Source organism: Oncorhynchus mykiss, chromosome 19 (assembly GCF_013265735.2).
Source record: "Oncorhynchus mykiss isolate Arlee chromosome 19, USDA_OmykA_1.1, whole genome shotgun sequence".
Classification (NCBI taxonomy): domain Eukaryota; kingdom Metazoa; phylum Chordata; class Actinopteri; order Salmoniformes; family Salmonidae; genus Oncorhynchus; species Oncorhynchus mykiss.
This window is the reverse complement of record NC_048583.1, coordinates 10,029,269-10,049,055: the sequence shown is the minus strand read 5'-3', so window position 1 is coordinate 10,049,055 and position 19,787 is coordinate 10,029,269. Positions and strand designations below refer to the sequence as shown.

The 19,787-nt window shown below is 42.6% G+C and overlaps 1 protein-coding gene across 7 annotated transcripts in view; it reads left to right on the top strand.

The window, feature by feature from the left end:
* Positions 1-19,787, top strand: part of LOC110498641 (protein FAM13A) — a 78,277-nt gene that overhangs the window by 27,856 nt on the left and 30,634 nt on the right. For all 7 annotated transcript variants that reach the window (XM_036954217.1, XM_036954215.1, XM_036954216.1 and 4 more), the window contains 4 exons: positions 487-618; positions 1,624-1,710; positions 6,485-6,723; positions 17,385-17,429. In XM_036954217.1, the coding sequence (XP_036810112.1) occupies positions 487-618; positions 1,624-1,710; positions 6,485-6,723; positions 17,385-17,429 (503 nt within the window). The remainder of the gene's footprint in view (positions 1-486; positions 619-1,623; positions 1,711-6,484; positions 6,724-17,384; positions 17,430-19,787) is intronic.

Here is a 19,787-nt window from a genome sequence, read left to right as displayed (position 1 = left end):
TGTTGTGAGGAAGGTAGAACACACTGTTGTGAGGGAGGTAGAACACACTGTTGTGAGGGAGGTAGAACACACTGTTGTGAGGGAGGTAGAACACACTGTTGTGAGGGAGGTAGAACACACTGTTGTGTGGGAGGTAGAACACACTTGTGAGGGAGGTAGAACACACACTGCTATGAGAATCACTCTGGGAACTCACCACTGCAAAATCATTGGGAATTTAAGTCAGAAGACATTTTTACATTGTCATATGATTTTCACTCTCCAATTCCTACCCTTGACCCCAACAGAAATGTTAATCTAAAATCTGTTCTGGAATGTATAGCTGGCATGATATTTCACACCATTAGATGAGGCAATGGTGTACCTTCAATAACAAAAGGAATAAAAGTCTACAGTAACTCATGCTGCTCCTCTGGACCTGCCGCTCTATAGTGGTCAATAGGTGGATTGTGTGTGAAACTTTTTTTGTTGCTGTCTTTTTCCCAGGAGGCCAAGGAGACCCCGGTGAATAGGACAGATACTGAGTCACCGAAAACACTCGGAACCACACCAAGCACTCCCACACCCACTCAAAAGACACCAAAAAAGACACCTATTCCAGTTCCCAGAAAGAAAAAGGTATGCGTGTGTGTGTTTTGTGTGTCCCTGCCATGGAATACAATGCTTAGGTATCTGTACGAGGAGTACGTGCTGCCTGCCTAGTGCATACTTGTTTTAGTTTGTGTGTGTGCACCTGCCATGGAACACAATGTTTAGGTCACAGGAGGTTGGTGGCACCTTAATTACGGAGGACGGGCTGGTGGTAATGGCCGGAGCGAAATAAGTGGAATGGTTTGATGCCATTCCATTGGCTCCGTTCCAGTCATTATTATGGGCCGTCCTCCCCTCAGCAGCCTCCACTGGTTTAGGTATGTGTTTGTGTCAGGATGAGAATGCAGGCTGTCTCCCTATGTCCAATGTACACATTTAGGATTCTCAGTGTTAACCTGCATGAACTACGACTCTTAGAATTCCCCAACAGTGTAGAATTCCCCTTACAGAGTACTTTTAACTAAGAATTCCTCAACAATGTAGAATTCCCCTTACAGAGTACTTTTAACTAAGAATTCCTCAACAATGTAGAATTCCCCTTACAGAGTACTTTTAACTAAGAAATCCCCAACATGGTACTTTAAATACCAACAATGTGGTCACATGACGTAGTCAATTAGACATGGTTTTGAAACGTAAAAATAAACAGATTTCGTCACAACTATACATGCATGTGCAAGTCCCTGCATCATATTTTCATAGTGATATCAGCTGTGATACATGCTACTCCAAGGTCAACGCGTGAGGATACTACAGATATGGTATCCAAAGTGTTGAAATGACTGATACACAGTGATCACTCATAGCTGTTTATTGCAGCAATCATCCTATATTCACAAAGTCACATTGCATTTTAATTGGGCTAATCCCAACCCATAGTTATATTGTTAGTAGCCCATGTATTAAAATGCCCCGTCTGTCACATGCGCTGGGATGTGACTTGATGCATAAACAATAAAGTTATTGACAGAAAAATACATCATGTTATATGAATGATATGATATGTACTTTGTCGTTCCTCTATGTTTCCAGGCTGCATCCAGCAGTCCACCAGATGACACGAAGTCATCAAAAGAACTATCCAATGAAAATCCAATCATAACTCCAAGGAAACAGAAGGTACAGTGAATACATTCAAATATTGACTTGTTCTCTCTGAAAAACATTAACAATGGTTATTTGATTGCCTTTAGATTGCACTATCCTAAAATAGACATCCAATCCTTATAATTGCACCGTAACCATGGCAATACAGACGTGTTATCGATTATATCTGATATACGGTGGGTTAGCTCTGGTTCAGAGTAGGATTGCTGATCTAGGACCAGATCCCCATCTGTCATTATAGTCTTATTCATTATAAGCTACAAGGCGAAACTGATCCTAGATCAGCACTCCTACTCTAAGAGGCTTTGTGGATACGGGCTCTGATGCCACAAACTACCTAATGTTGTCAATGTTGTGGCTGTATTTGCATCTCCCCTAAACACACACACACACACACACTCACACAAACACACACACACGCCTGTACGCGCGTTGTGCACATGCACAGTTTGATGACTTTGATAAACAATTGATGACTTTGATAACTCATTGATCCTGCTTTGTATTATACCCATCAAGGGTCAGTCGTGGGAAAGGCTGTGATTATTCGGCCATGATTACTACAAGTTTAGATAACTGACTAGACTAACTTAACAATCTAAAAATTGTTAGCTGATTGAGTGACTGTCAGTGACTGACAAAACAAGAGAGAAACTGCTGATCCACAACCAAATGTCAAACTTGCACCTTGTGTATTCTAACTCTCAACAGTAAGTTGAGACCCCGACTCATTTTTGTGAAGGTCGGACCCCCAAGCGAACGCTTATGCCTGGAGCCGGCCCTGGTCTTCTGATAGTGATGGCTCTGATCAAGCCACTCGCTCACATGACTTGATTTGATAAGGGAAATCAGTGAGAGGAAGCCAGACGAGCCACAACACAACAACAGTCAAGCTAATTCACAATGACACACAGGAGCTATGCAGACTATATGCCCTTCCAGACCTCCCTGTGGCATTGTGATGCAGACAGCCGAATAGCCTTCACCAACCGATTTCCGTTCTTAGATATTTTATAAAGTTGTAACCCTTGACTTAGAATGGAATTAAATTCTAATTCTATTGTTGTGACTCATAGACCTACATACACTAGCTGAATGTATTGTTTTGTCTAAGGCCATAAAAGAATGAGCAGAGTTAGCCCATAGGATATTCTTTAATATCCAGACAGAAGCCAGAGGAGAGATTGAGAAATGCTGATTGAGCGAACAATGGGATTGGCGTAGCATGGTGTGATGAAAAATAAGACAAGTTATTGCTGATGAGGGATGTTTTTTGTTGTCGTATCCCTGGCAGAGTCCCCAGGACCCATGTTGCTCAGTTGGTAGAGCATGGCACTTGCAACGCCAGGGTAGTGGGTTCGATTCCCACGGGGGACCAGTATGAAAAAAGGATGAAAATGTATGCACGCACTACTGTAAGTTGCTCTGGATAAGAGCATCTGCTAAATGACTAAAATGTCATGTTAAATGAGTCTGTAAAATCACTGAGCCTGTGCATTAGGCTCATATTTAGCATCGCTAGCAGGATCTAATGTAGCGTACTACATTGTTGTTGACACACACGTTGGTTTTTGTTTGTCTGTTCATTAGATTTTGAGCCATTTCAGTGAAGTTAGCTTTGATAGCGTTCCAGGAAATGTTAGAACGCCAGATGACCTTTGAAATAATATGGCCCTGGATAAAACAAACGTGTTAATATAAATTGTAATTGAAATGATAACCGTAAATATAACAATTCAAGGGCATTTAGAATGGCGGGAACTCCCCTTTAGTTTCATGTTGATGGAAAATGAAGGGAATTGACCTTTTCATGTAATGTTGATGCAGTCACATAAAGCACATGACTTCCCACTACATAATAAATACAGTCACATCCTGTAATAAACCATGGGGTTCCTTTTCTAAATGGCTTTCTATATAATCAATCAGTAATCTGCAGCCTAATAAAATCAATGCATGCTTATCAGGGATATTTACCCATGATGGCCCTGGATGACGGTGTTGTTAAAATGTATAACCTAACAAAGAAATGGCGTGTAGATAAGTTAGCTAGCTGGCTTGCTACTGGAGTTTGACTTTATGGTGGGAGGGGGAACTATAGTTGAAAAGCCATTGGTACGGTTCTTTTGCTGAGAGTCATTCAGATGTATGTATTGTGCAGTAAGCACACACTCACACACACTTTTGGGGCCTTAGTGTGACACTAGTTTGGCATGGCTATATAAATCTGTTGTGTGCAACTGAGAGGGGCTGTGACATTTGGAATCGATTAATCGAATCTTAGTGTTTCCATTTCGCATAAATTAGGCTCAGTTTAGATGTATTTATATCTCTGTAGAGCCTGGCTGTAAATTCATCTTATCTGTCGAGGCTCTGGTCTAGTGTTGGGAAACGTGAGATGAGTAATTGCCACCATCGGTCAGAGGGCCCTAAAAAATGTTTATGATGTAGTATATCTGACCCTGTTCACCTGTTGTTGTATGTACCACGTTACCCAACACAGTGAACACTCCTGTCGTGAGGGCAAATGACTTTCCCCATTTTAGCTGGGACTTTCTCAGCTAAAAAAAAAAAGTCCATGGTGACATTATCATTCAACTGCTGTAGTCTATTTTGCTTGTGCTCTTATTTATATTTACATTTCAAAACGTAAGCAAACACGCTGTTGTTATGGTAACAGCGGTATTGGAATTTTAATGTCACTCCTTCTCCGGTATTTATGTGAAAGTGTTTTTGCTGCTGTAAACAATAGCTTGTGTTTTTGGATCGTTGTGATGAGAGGCTCAGCCGAGTGGGTGTTGTTCTTCTCAAGGCCTACAACACATTAACAGGTATGTCTCTCATTCCAACAAAAGAGGTTAGACAACTGGTCTGTCAACACCGCTGCCTCTACAACTAAAAGTAGTTTTGGTGATTTAAAAGGCATGTTTTCACAGGTGGTTGTGAATGACTCCAGAACGGAGTGTACCTCGTCAAATCACAGATTGTTGGTATTTCTTTTGGCAGCAACTTGTAATTGTTAAGCCGTTGTTTTCAAATGAGGTCACCTCCTCTTTGGTCAATTGGACAATAATAAACTGTTTAGCCTAAAAAGTCTGTCATTAACACATTGTCATACTGCCAGTTTGTCTTTCTTGGTGACAGAATGGCGTTTATTTACCCATAGTTCTCCTGATCGGCCACTTCCTGACATCACCAGTGTTGGGGTCATTACAAAAAAATAACTAATATATTCGCTGTTACTTCTTTCAACAATAGAAAATGGCTTATTACTCCCTGGGAAAAGTCATTAGTTACACGAGGAGGTGTGGTACATGGCCAATATAACATGGCTAAGGGCTGTTCTTAAGCATGATGCAACGCGGAGTGCCTGGATACAGCCCTTAGCATTGGTATATTGGCCATATACCACAAATCATTGAGGTGCCTTATTGCTATTATAAACTGGTTACCAACGTAATTAGAGCAGTAAAAATAAATGCTGTCAGCCAATCAGCATTCAGTGCTCGAACCACTCAGTTTATAATACTTGGTATATTGCTTTTGCATTACACCCCAAAACGTTGCGCATCCTCACTCAGTGTAAACAGTGTCAACGTTACGTTGGCCTATACACCTACACAAGTATACATAAAAATCAAGCCTTGGTTGAGGTTGGCCTACAGTCATCTTTAGCAGCAGTGGTCAGGTCTCTGGGGGTCTTTCGCTATGAGTTGTGTGTTGGTCGTGTTGCCTTTACAGGTGCTTGAAGAGATTGGAAGTCGTGCAGTGGAGGGGCAGTGGAGGGGTCAACACCACCCCCCCTCGCCACCCTCTGGCGTTCTGGACGTTCAAATACGTCACTTAACTCCTGACATCTGTCGTTGAAGTGCAAAATCTAGTCCCTTAGGCTTAGAAGCTTTTCAAACTGTTCTGTAATGGAAAAACATGAACTACTAGACCTTTTCCATGGCGATTCCAGCCCTGACTGGATGTTCCATTGATAAACGTGGCTCACATGGCTCACTGATAAAGCACTTCCATTCCTCATCATTAAATGGTTTAGCATTGGCTTTTGTCCAGAGACAAACCCTGCCGGGATTGGTTATTGTGCCTTTGATCAATAGTTGAGCTGTAGGCTTCAGACCCATTAGGCATACAACACAGTGGACTGCTAACATTTGAACTTTTCTCTTTTCTCACACTTTTCTCTTACCCCCAAATGCACACCTCTCAGTTATATGCATTAGATGTAGCTAGCGCACCTCTGTAGAACTGAAAGAGTATAGCCTAGTGGTTGCACACACCATCGACATGAAGAAAGGTCGGTGTGACATACCAGTGGTACGGATGAGGTGCTTTAGGTACACCATAGATACGAAAGGCTACCGCCAGCTATACCCCCTAGGAGTCAGCACGGTAAGAGAAAGAGGAGTTTAACCCTTTTCATTTCCACAGGGTCGTATTCACTAGGCATGAAACAGAAGCAAACAGGCCAAAATGGGTACTTACTATCTAAACTTTTCCATTAAGCGATTTGCATTGAACACCAAATGTTTTGTTTTGTTATGGTGTGCCCAAATGAATACAACCCAGTCCATGTCTCTACTGTACATAGCCTATCCTCCAATGCATGTTTTATTCTGTAGTAACCCGACTAAAGGTCAGCACAGCTGATCTGATTGCCCCTGTGACAGTATGCTGAGGCAGGTATCGTTTACATCTCTGGCTTTACACATGGGGCTCTGGTATTACAGGGAATCCACCCGCCTCACCCATCCCTCATTCTCCTTGTCTCTTTCCACAGGTGAGAAAAGTAAAGCGGGAGACAACGACAGTGCTCCGAGCCGTGCCCCTTCCCAGTCTCTCTCCTGGCCTGCCCTATGTGAGGCCCCTGGTCCTACCCGTTCCCCTGGCTCCGGAGGTGAGGAGCCCCAGCCCTGAGAGAATGGAGCTGACCCCACCGGGGGCCCCACAGGAACCTCAGGGACCAGCCACGGACGCCTGGGACGTCAGCGCGGTCAAGACCACGGAGGTCCTGAACAGGTCAGTGTGTAGTGTAGTAACAGACAGTTATTTTGGGGCCGTATGGTGGAAAGTTAGAAATAGGTAGTTTTTAACAGGTTAGTAGTTCATGATGTTTGTATTCATTCAGGAGCACAATAGCATGTCTGGAATTTGGAAAGAGGTTATATTAGGTAGCTGATTATTTTTATTAAATGCATAATAAGATGCTACGGATGCCGACAAATGTATGTAAAACGCGTTCCAATGCATATGGTATTGGTGGTTCAGTAGTCCATGTAGCACCTCTTCCCTGAATAATTAAAGCTTGTCTCATAGCAGAGAAGAAACACAGCTTGCAGGTCCTGGATGTCAGCCAAGACTTCTGAAGTATAGCCTAGTTTTCTAACACAGCTTGCAGGTCCTGGATGTCAGCCAAGACTTCTGAAGTATAGCCTAGTATGCTAACACAGCTTGCAGGTCCTGGATGTCAGCCAAGACTTCTGAAGTATAGCCTAGTTTGCTAACACAGCTTGCAGGTCCTGGATGTCAGCCAAGACTTCTGAAGTATAGCCTAGTTTGCTAACACAGCTTGCAGGTCCTGGATGTCAGCCAAGACTTCTGAAGTAAAAAAAAAAAAACCTAACACAGGTTTTATGATTTTATGGGAGTCACTTAAAAGTATATCAATCTATCTGCACACATTTTAGTAAACATTGAGTTACACGTTATTACAATACATACATGCACTATTACATCAAATGTTGGATGTCTGACAATTTTCTCCAGCTCAATGAGAAGAAATCTAATGTTATTTTATTTGGCCCCCGCCTTGCTAGAACCCAGATTCTAGCAATCATGTTTAAGGCTCGGTTTAGTCCCGTCCTATATCTCTGATCCTTTATCTCCCTACGAGCCAGGACGCAGCCTGAGATCCTCTGGCAAGGGACCTGTTGACCATTCCAAAGTCTCGGTTGAAAAAGAAAGGAGACCAAGCATTTTCCATTAGGGCCCCTAGACTTTGGGAGGGTCTGCCAGACGAGATCAAGCTTGCAGATTCAGTGCCTCTTTTTAAATCCCTGCTGAAGACACAGTTTTATAAAGATGCTTTTAATGTATGATTTGAATGTGTGATTAGCTGTCTTGTTTCCTTCACCTTCCTCCTGTCTTTGTTTATTTTCTAGTACTTTTATTTTATGACGAGAAACACTTTGTTACTTGTATTGAAAAGCGCTATAGAAATAGTTATTATTATTTTCAGTATGTAATAGTACAGAATGAGTTTAAAGGTACATACTAGTAACCCTGTGTAATAACACAGTACGAGAGACTAGTTGTAAATATCTTATGACCACTGTTTGCGTTGGTGAGACGTTCCCGTCATTGTAGGGTGATTGTGCTGAGTTCAGAACAGCCAGCTGCCATTTGGGATCTAAAAAGCCGGGAGCCAATCTTGGTCGCAAGGCTCCTGTGGCATCCCAATGGCATCTAAACATATTTATTATAAGTTGGCTGAAACTGGACCCTGTCTGAATCAAGTGTCCCCAGTCTGGGAATAGCATGTCTGCAAAATAACATGTACAGCTGTGTTGGTTGGTTGTTGAGGCCTCCTTAGGGTTGATGTTAGCATTAGCCTAGTGCTAGCTAGCACACCCAGTGTTCAGTTGCTCTTAAACAAGATAGCCTTGTCCTCAGTGCATGGCATGCAGTCACTATGATGTAAGATTTAAGATGGAGCTTTTGTCTGTGGAGGGCTTAGTCAATCAATCAATAAGCTTCCTGTAGGTAGTTGTTCATGGAAAATACAAAATATTGGCCTGGTCATATTGGGCATGCATAAAAGTTTGTTTTAATAGTAATTGCTTATTTAACCTTTTATTTAACTAGGCAAGTCAGTTAAGAACAAATTCTTATTTACAATGACGGCCACGCCCTACCCCGGCCACACCCTAACCCGGACTACGCTGGGACAATTGTTCGCCGCCCTATGGGACTCCCAATCACGGCCATTGTGATACAGCCTGGAATCCACCCAGGGTCTGTAGTGATGCCTTTAACACTGAGCTGCAGTGCCTTAGACCGCTGCGCCACTCAGGAGCCCAAATATATATTTATTCAATGTTTATTCAGAATTAATAAATGGCTCAGTGGAAACTGGTAACTGCTGAATACAGGCTTCATGTTGTGTGGTGTTACTTGGAAGAGGACCTCTGACACAGGGCTTGTAAGAAATAAATGTGCTCATTAGATATTCAATGCTAAGTATCAGCTAGGAAAATGAAAGCAGAGCTCATCTCGCAGGAGCAAATGGAACATGTATGCTAAGCAAACAAAATAGTAGGAACAAGCTAACGGATGCTAAACTGAACCGATACGAGGCTGTATTATGTTACAGCTTGTGTAGTACAGCTCTCTAGTAGTTGATCTGGAGACGAGCACACGTGTGCATGCACGCAAACACACACACATACAGTATAAATGCATATGTGGAAGTGGTGGACTTTGCAGTATTTTTTGTATCTTTTACTGCCTTTAAATAGATAAGATAACAGCGTCTAAAAATACCTTCAGGTAAAGCCTGAAACTGTCTTTGAAAACATGCATTAGGAGTGCCTGGCCATACCCCCAATACTCCTTCATTAATAGAAGAAGTGTATATACAGTTGAAGTCGGAAGTTTACATAGACCTTAGCCAAATACATTTAAACTAAATTTTTCACAATTCCTAACTTTTATTCCTAGTAGAAATTCCCTGTCTTAGGTCAGTTAGGATCACCACTTTATTTTAAAAATGTGAAATGTCAGAATAGTAGAAGCGCCATTTATTTCAGCTTTTATCACATTCCCACTGGGTCAGAAGTTTATATACTCAACTAGTATTTGGTAGCATTGCTTTTAAATTGTTTAACTTGGGTCAAACGTTTTGAGTAGCCTTGCACAAGCTTCCCACAATAAGCTGGGTGAATTTTAGCTCATTCCTCCTGACAGAGCTGATGTAACTGAGTCAGGTTTGTAGGCCTCCTTGCTTACACACGCTTTTTCAGTTCTGCCCACAAATTTTCTAAAGGATTGAGGTCAGGGCTTTGTGATGGCCACTTCAATACCTTGACTTTGTTGTCCTTAAGCCATTTTGCCACAACTTTGGAAGTATGCTTGGGGTCATTGCCCATTTGGAAGACCTATTTGCGCCCAAGCTTTAACTTCCTGACTGATGTCTTGAGATGTTGCTTCAATATATCCACATATTTTTCCTGCCTCATGATGCCATCTATTTTGTGAAGTGCACCAGTCCCTCCTGCAGCAAAGCACCCCCACAACATGATGCTGCCACCCCCGTGCTTCACGGTTGGGATGGTGTTCTTCGGCTTGCAAGCCTCCCCCTTTTTCCTCCAAACATAACGATGGTCATTATGGCCAAACAGTTTTCTTTTTGTTTCATCAGACCAGAGGACATTCCTCCAAAAAGTATGATTGCAAACCGCAGTCTGGCTTTTTTATGGCGGTTTTGGAGCAGTGGCTTCTTTCTTGCTGAGCCTCCTTTCAGTTTATGTCGATATAGGACTCGTTTTACTGTGGCTATAGATACTTTTGCACCTGTTTCCTCCAGCATCTTCACAAGGTCCTTTGCCGTTGTTCTGGGATTGATTTGCATTTTTCGCACCAAAGTATGTTCATCTCTAGGAGACAGAGCGCGTCTCCTTCCTGAGTGGTATGACGGCTGCGTGGTCCCATGGTGTTTATACTTGCGTACTATTGTTTGTACAGATTAACGTGGTACCTTCAGGCATTTGGAAATTGCTCCCAAGGATGAACCAGACTTGTGGAGGTCTACAATCTTTTTTCTGAGGTCTTGGCTGATTTCTTTTGATTTTTCCATGATGTCAAGCAAAGAGGCACTGAGTTTGAAGGTAGGCCTTGAAATACATCCACAGGTACACCTCCAATTGACTCAAATGATGTTAATTAGCCTATCAGAAGCTTCTAAAGCCATTACATCATTTTCTGGAATTTTTCAAGCTTTTTAAAGGCACAGTCAACTTAGTGTATGTAAACCTCTGACCCACTTGAATTGTGATACAGTCAAATCAAATCAAATGTATTTATATAGCCCTTCGTACATCAGCTGATATCTCAAAGTGCTGTACAGAAATCAAGCCTAAAACCCCAAACAGCAAGCAATGCAGGTGTAGAAGCACGGTGGCTAGGAAAAACTCCCTAGAAAGACCAAAATCTAGGATGAAACCTAGAGAGTAACCAGGCTCTGAGGGGTGGCCAGTCCTCTTCTGGCTGTGCCGGGTGGAGATTATAACAGAACATGGCCAAGATGTTCAAATGTTCATAAATGACCAGCATGGTCAAATAATAATAATCACAGTAGTTGTCGAGGGTGCAGCACCTCAGGAGTAAATGTCAGTTGGCTTTTCATAGCCGATCATTAAGAGTATCTCTACCACTTCTGCTGTCTTTTTAAAACAGCAAGTCTGGGACAGGTAGCACGGCAGTGTAAAACTAACAGGTCTGTGAGAGCCGGAATTCTTACTGGTTGGTAGGTGATCAAATACTTATGTCATGCAATAAAATGCAATTTAATTACTTAAAAATCATACAATGTGATTTTCTGTATTTTTGTTTTAGATTCCGTCTCACAGTTGAAGTGTACCTATGATAAAAATGACAGACCTCTACATGCTTTGTAAGTAGGAAACACTGCCGATTTTGCAGGTTATCAGATACTTGTTCTCCCCACTGTAAGTGTATGTCAACTTCCGGCTTCAACTGTACAGTGTATTTTTTTGTATCAACAAGACACAACCTTAGTAAAATGTCTGACAGATAACCTATGACAAATCAACACTATTCCTTTTTAGGTTGTAAAATGGGACTTTCTAGAGGGCTTTTTTACTATTATTATTTATTATTATTATTATTTCAAAGTTATTGTTAAAGGACAGTAGTTGCCATATTATTATTGTTACTAGGTATTGTTTGTTTTAGTTCATTTTCATTTGGACACTCTTGAAAATGACATTGTGCATCTAAAGAGATTTTCATCTAAATACATATCATTACCTAATTATCCCTAGCAATAGCAACAGGTGCTTTCCCATTGAGTGGCAACAGCCTTCCTCGTCATGCACTTCATAGGGACAGTAAATCTATCGGAGGCTTGAAGGATTATACCTTAAAAATACCCTAGTCTGGGGTATCGGATGGCCGATTTGGGGATCGGGTGACAGGGAGACCCTCGTAGCCTTTATAAGCAACCCTGTCTCTTGTTGTAGCTATGCTAATAGCTGACTGGTACAGTGTTTCTATTGCTGCTGTCACATGATGTGACGGACCTTTTAGCTAAAGTTCAGCAGACTGGTATAGCTAGCGAAGGATTGCCAGACCTATTTGGAAACGCATACTTTACTGCCTAAGAACCCAAAGCCTACTAGTTGCCTCATGTTTTCAGTGGAGTATAGGATGGCTAACATTGAGCATAAACTATGTATAAATAGTACAACTGTATATAAATACATGTGCAATTAAGCTGCCCTTACTTTCCATAGGTATGTGTCAGGCTTGTATCTGTGTCAGTACAGCATCCAGCACTAAGCAGGAACAAACTGGATCAAACTGGATTTCAACTGAGAGATGGGTAGAATGCTAGTGGTGTTGAACTGCATTTTGTTAAATCTTGAGCTGTGAGATCTAGGCCATTGGAAGATACGTACTTAGGTTATCAGTTGATTTCTCTGGGGTCAAATTGTAACCCCTTGGCTAGAATATCTCCTATTGGCCCCTCCTCTACTTCTCTGTCCCCTCTCTACTTCTGTTCTTCATCCTTCTATGCTAGTCTTTATCAGATCTCCCCTTTAAAAAACAACTACAATTACACATTTTCCATCAATTGATTCAGTCGATTAGTCTGCACTTCACTGTGCTACGTTTTCCACCTGTCAGCTTAGATGACCGGCATATAAGCAGGTTTTGAGCCATGAATAAGGGCTTCACTTTACATGTTGGCCTCTCACCGGTTTGGAAAATACCAGTTTGCCGGTGGCACTGCTATGCAAACTCCACATGTGCATGTTTAACATTGTACCTGCCTGCGTTTCTACAAACCGGCCACACATCTCATTGAGAGTAGACTACAGTGGGTTTCCTAGGATATGACATAGAGGTGTTGCATCATCATCAGAGATCACTAGGATACTACATAGAGGTATTGCATCATCATCAGAGATCAACTCGTGGTAACACTAGGAGACTGTGAAGAAATGTTTGCCCACTGTCTGTGCACGGTTTAGACATTGATCCTGTCTAGCAACCGGGATGGATGCTTCATCATTACAAAGGCTCCTATCAATTCATCCTCATGTCTCAAATCAGAAGCACAAGCCAGCATAATAAAGGCATGTGAACAACCCGCCCCTAGTTGGCTCTGGGATTGAAAAAAAGCCACCTTTCAGTTACTGGCCCAATGCTCTTAACTGCTAGGCTACCTGTCACATCACGTAGGCACTCATAGGGTCTCTTCTAGATACAGGCTACATGCACATGCTGGTTGTTGTATGTAGTTGCCATGGTTCACTGACTTGTGACCCATTATCTTTCTTAGAAAGAAATCCATTGAAAGCGGGTTGGGGGGGTGTGTGTGTGGGTGTGGTGTGGTGTGGTTGGGTTGGGTGAGGAATGTAACGGTCTGGTGTGAGTGTCAGACACTCTGGGGAGGTTATTGTTGGCCAACAGGGAGCCTCATCCAACAAGTCTGCTTGGATTTAAGGAGGGAAAACCCTAGTAGCTGGCACCTGTCCTCAACCACTCTAACCTATAGGATACTCCTACAATGGTTCCCATCTGCAGAAAAAGAGAGAGAGGATATCAATTCTGATTCAAACAGGTGTCATTGGCTCCTGAACAGCAAATAGGAGAAGAGGGTCAGAGACTTGGCTCAAATGTTATTGGCTGCTAAACCGGCCTATAGGTTAGGAGGGGGGGGTTGGAAATGTATAGGAAGAGATGAGACTACAGTGACACTAGTCAAGAAGATGCTAGTTGCCATGGTTTCTGCCATGTTTGACTTCCAAGTCTGTCATTGACCCTTCACTCTCTAAAGGCCCATCTGTAGATGTGATGGCCATTTTCTGCTATTACAATTAGGCTATCAGCTGGTGTTTTGGTGTTGATTATTGACTATTTACACTGAACAAAAATATAAACTCAACATGGAAAGTTTTGGTCCCATGTTTCATGAGCTGAAATAAAATATCCTTGAAATTTGTCATATGCACAAAAAGCTTATTTCTCTCAAATGTTGTGCACAAATTTGTTTACATCCCTTTTAGTGTGCATTTCTCCTTTGCCAAGATAATCCATCCGCCTGACAGGTGTGGCATATCAAGAAGCTGATTAAACAGCATGATCATTATAGACATGCACAATGCCACAGATGTCTCACACAGGAATGTCCACCAGAGCTGTTGCCAGAGTATTCAATGTTAATTTCTCTACCATAGCAGTGCCACCGGCAAACTGGTATTTTCCAAACCGGTGAGAGGCCGACATGTAAAGTGAAGCCCTTATTCATGGCTCAAAACCTGCTTATATGCCGATCATCTAAGCTGACAGGTGGAAAACGTAGCACAGTGAAGTGCAGACTAATCGACTGACGTCATTTTAGAGAATTTGGCAGTACGTCCAACCGGCCTCACAATCGCAGACCACGTCTACCCACTCCAGCCCATCACATCAGCGTGTATGGCATCATGTTAGTGAGCGGTTTGCTGATGTCAACACTGTGAACAGAGTGCCCCATGGTGGCGGTGGGGTTATAGTATGGGCAGACATAAGCTACGGACAACAAACACAATTACATTTTATCAATGGGAATTTGAATGCACAGAGATACGGTGACGAGAACCTGAGGCCCATTGTCATGCCATTCATCTGCCACCATCACCTCATGTTTCAGCATGATAATGCACAGACCCATGTATCAAAGATCTTTACACAATTCATGAAAGCTGAATTGCATACACACAAGACATGCCACCCATTGAGCATGTTTGGGATGCTCTGGAACGATGGGTATGACGGCGTGTTCCAATTCCCGCCAATATCCAACAACTTTGAACAGCCATTGAAGAGGAGTGGGACAACATTCCACAGGCCACAATCAACAGCCTGATCAACTCTATCTGAAGGAGATGTGTCGCGCTGCATGAGGCAAATGGTGGTCACACCAGATACTGACTGGTTTTCTGATCCACGCCCCAACCTTTTTTTAAAGGTATCTGTGACCAACATAGTAATGGCCTAATTTATTTCAATGAACTGATTTCCTTATATGAACTGTAACTCCGTAAAATCGTTGAAATTGTTGCATGTTGCGTTTTATATTTTTGTTCAGTGTAGCTTAGTAAGAGGAAGTCGCCATGTTCCTGCTGCCATGGTGATTTAACCCCGTTGACCTGGCTTATGGCCATAATGTCAACGTGAAGCGCTGACACTGGTCAACCACAGTACAACTACAGGTCAAGGTCATTGGTACCTCTCAACATAATGAATCTGGATGATCATATGAGCATATCACTGTGCTCTCACCAGCTGTTCCCTTTCATTACTCTATAATTATGCTAGAAATGCATTGAAAACTGGTTTACTGGTTGAGAAGGAAAGCTGCCTACAAACCATATTGCTCATTCACAATTGGGTACTTTTCTCTCCAGAGTTCCAGCATGTTCCCCCATTGCCCCTTTGGCAAAAAAAATTGTAATCTCTGAAGCGTGATGGGTTTATGGTAGCATTCCCTTAACACCTTGGTCTATGGTGGAATGTACCGTCTGTAACTTGGGTTATGAGAGTGTACACCAATAGGGGCTCAAGTAGGTAACCGGTCCAAGCTTTTTAGGTTTGGTACACTGCAGGTTCTATTCTCCAAACATTCTAAGAATGGACCATGAAGCAGGCTATGGTTTATCGTCCTTAATAAAGTAGTGTGGAAGAGGCCTGGCGGGCGCAGGGGAGGAGGGCTGGAACACTGACCTCCAATCAGGAGAACGTATACTCCAGTAAGATCCTCCTTTTGGACATGGAGTCACCTGGACTGGAACCCAAATGGAATATGGCTCAGTTTCAACCAAAGTTTAGATTCCAGGCTAGTAGTCACATCCATATAATAATGCAAGGCTATGAACCTGAAATTAATTCTGTGACTTTGAATATGACCAATGGGTCAAATGTGAAAATGGTAGTGTCAAACAAATTGTCCTTATACTGGTATAGGGTATTGAGAAACCATTATTTAAACAACCTGGTCAATAGGGCACTATGGTAAAAATGTGTTGAGTTGAATGAAATAAAGATTTATTTTGTCTACAAAATGGTGGAGAGTTGCCAGCCTGGCCAAGTTGTTTGCTAGTTTTCCGTCACCTCTGCGAGGATTAAGTCTCCTCAACAGAGCCACTTGTTATTCCTTAAGTAAGGTAGTGGGTAAGCAGGATTTCCGTTTGCAACAATTCGTGACAGCACACATTATTTTAATACGCTTGCCAGACTGTTTAACACGGCCTAAGTATAGGGAAACATTTCTCGGCTGGCTTCCACTAGCAATACGTACAAATTGTGAAATGCTGTTGTGAGGTGCTCTTGGTACCTTGATCCGGAAGGGGGATTTCATAGACTATGTACGTAGGTTGTATTAGAGGAGGTAAGGGAAGAAAAAAATCTCACATACACACACTCATTCAGAATTCTTCAAGATAGAGGCCAGATCATGTGATATGGTAAGCTTTTGAAGTTGAATGAACTTCGGCCCATTTCGGTTCCCGACAAACTGAAACCTAAATCCTCTGTTTTGAACTTGGTACGGTGTTCGGCCTTTACACCCCGGGCAGCTAAACCAGTGGTATGTTCTCCCCTCTCAGCCCTAGACGGTGACATACTCACACCCTCCTTACCGTTAGACTACTGGAGCTACTGCACGTACCCAAAAACACAGAGTCCAAATATTTTCTCCATGGCCCATTTAACCACAATTCAGTCTTGTGTGTATTAGTGAGTCTATTGTTTAATTTCAAAAGTGTCTAACCCTATTTACAACCCATGATTAGACAGTATTAGCTGTTTATTGGCACAATTGCCAACTTTCATGTACTGTACCCCATGGTTATGAGAAAATGGCACTGGTGATTGAGGTTTGGCTTTCTTATGAAGGCTATGTAACCCTTTCCGTGGCAATATTTAGGGCTTTTTGCAGCAATTTTATACACCATGTTAATCACACACATGCTTCTGTAGGCTACGTGATGTTTAGGGTAGTAAGGCCCTCGGCAGGTTAACGTATTTTTCAGGATATGGACATGTTAAGCAATCTCCACATTAAGAAGTTCCCGTTCTTGTTGCATCATTTCTGTCATGTGTAACTATTGGCCCAGGCCCCGCCAGAGCTATACCAGAGGAGGGCACACACGGCCCTTCAACTGTCACTTTAATAATTCCCAGAGACAAGCTTTAACAAAACGTACTGAACTGACTGGAGCATTAGGTGGCTATTGTTCCAGAGACAAAAGGACATTCTGTCCCCTAAAAACACCACTGAGGTGCAGAGAATGGGAGAAAAAAAAAAGTGTGCTTCATATGTAATATTGCATCACTCTCACCCCACAGTGGCTAACCTAACTGTTTTTTTTTGTGTTTTTGTTTTTGCATTTCAGCTCCCAAGAGGAAGACAGCAGACCCATATCTCCTTTCTACATAAGGTAGGTCCTGGTCTTGTTTTTGTCCTGAGAAAAGAGGTCGACAGGATGTTATTATGGAGATGTGGGGTCATGGGGCCTATCCGCTGCATTTCATGCCATCTCAATGCATTAACATAGGAAACAATAGGCCCACCAGAAAGAGGAGGGGAGGGAGGGGGCATGCTGTGCACATGCAAGCTGTCGTTGTTATGATGGTGGCAGTGTGAGCACGTGGTCTCTGGTCCAGCAAGACTTCCCGTAAAGCTGTAAAAACCAAAACATTTCCCTGATTTGTATAGTAGTGAGAAGAAAGGGACCTCTGTCAACCCTGAGGTTGAGACTGACACCTTTTCGTTTATTGTTATCGTGCTGGTCATTCTGGATATTGACCTCTCCAACGGGCCTACACACTGTACTCCTGAAATTGTACAATTTAACATCTCAAATGAGATCATCTGTCATACAGTACATCCCATTGTTTCATAGATCTGGATATTGATCCATCACTGTATTAACAAAGTATCTGAAGAAATAGGTACATAGCTTCACAAATATATCATATAACAGAACATTTCATATTACTACATCTATAGTGCAGAACCAGATTCCCAACATAGTTTGACAATCCACTCAATTGTCACACCTCCACTTGATGGAAATATTCACCAAAACATATACCCATCATGAACTGCTTTGACACCCTGTCATACAGTGACATCAGACCAACATGGTTCTTAATGGAACCGGATCGTTCTAGTTTTGACACCTTGCCATACAGTGAGATCAGACGAACAAGGTTCTTAGTGGAATTTCTGGTTGAACCGGATCATTCTGCTCTGACACCTGATCTATGAGTCACCCTCCACTCAGGCACCCCCCATGACATTTTATGGCATCACTTCCTGTTAACTTCCTGTTTGGCTGATACTGTAAACTCTAGTCATGTCAACTTTACCGCCTTCACCAGGTACTTTGAGGCACATTGAGTGTACCTGCTGAACTCTATATTAAGTTCATAAGCCTTGACACAGACCCTCATTCGGCCTTTTCTCCTTTGAAATGTACCCTAAACAGGTTTCATCCTTCACATATACCTAGTTATGTGTTCAAGACCGTGACCAGTAGCATACATCTGATATTTTCACAATGATTTTGCTCATCGATGGTGATGGCTCAGAGGCCATAATGTATATGATGATGAAGGATGCCAAACAGGGGTGGACTGGCCATCTGGCATTACGGGCAAATGCCAGATGGGCTGGTCCATTTTTAGCCCAGTGGGCCTGTCGGGGCCCTTAAGGGACAAATGGGCTGGTGTTGGGTAGGTTTGGGCAGTATCCAGATTTTCATACCTTTTCTGTACCATACTGGGTACGCACAAAACAATTTAGGCAACAGGGATCTTGACCCAGGAGGGGATTGAATGGCTCTGCTGTAACCAAGAAGCTTGATCTTGACATCTAGCAAGTTAGCAAACCAAATGCATAGCTGGAGCCCTGAGCTGGATATAATTTATTTGACACATCTTAGGTTTCTTCCAGTGGTATAGCACAGCCAGTATTTCCAAATACTCCGGTATACGGTATAAACGGTATATCGCCCAAGCCTAGTGTGGAGGCCTCGAGGATAAAAATGGGCCGGTATGGGGGTATCAAGTAAAAAATAAGGGCCGGTGTGTTAGAAATGCTAGGGACGATTTCTGGTCCCAGTCCACCCCTGATGCCAAAGACCTTGACACTACAGAGGAGAAACATTACCACAGTGACTGATGTTTACCACTGCACAGCCTGTGATAGCCTGCCTATGTGCTAGACTGCCTATGTGCTACCCTGCACAGTAATTCTCTCTCTTCCTCACACAACATTCTTAAGTGAGTCATGCTTTCTAAGTAAGTCCAGCGTCTACTTGTTCTCCGTCACATACACACCGTGGGTACCACAGGATAGCTTAATCCTTTCCCAGTCAGAAACAGAGCTCACCTTTCAACCATGTTTCCTTTCTATGGTGATCAAATCCTGGCTAATAAGTGACTGTGGTGTAATACTGGATTAGTTGAATGGACGTTCATTTCCTTTTGAATCCCTGTAGGTTGGGCACACACCGAGTTGGAGGTGTAGGTTCTCATTTAATGTTTGGTCTGTTTCAAGCCCCCTGTAGAGTGACTCTGGGAGCTTTTCCTCTACGTTTACTGCCTTCTAGCGCACGTGTGTGTGTGTGGTGTGTGTGTGTCAATGTATGTGTGTGTCAGTGTGTACGTGTGTGTGTGTGTGTGCGTCAATGTTTGTATGTGTGGCTCCATGGAGATGCCTGTTGCCTGGTAACCCACCACTTGGACTGTTAGCTTAACATGGGTCACCCATTCCTTCTAGAACATCACAT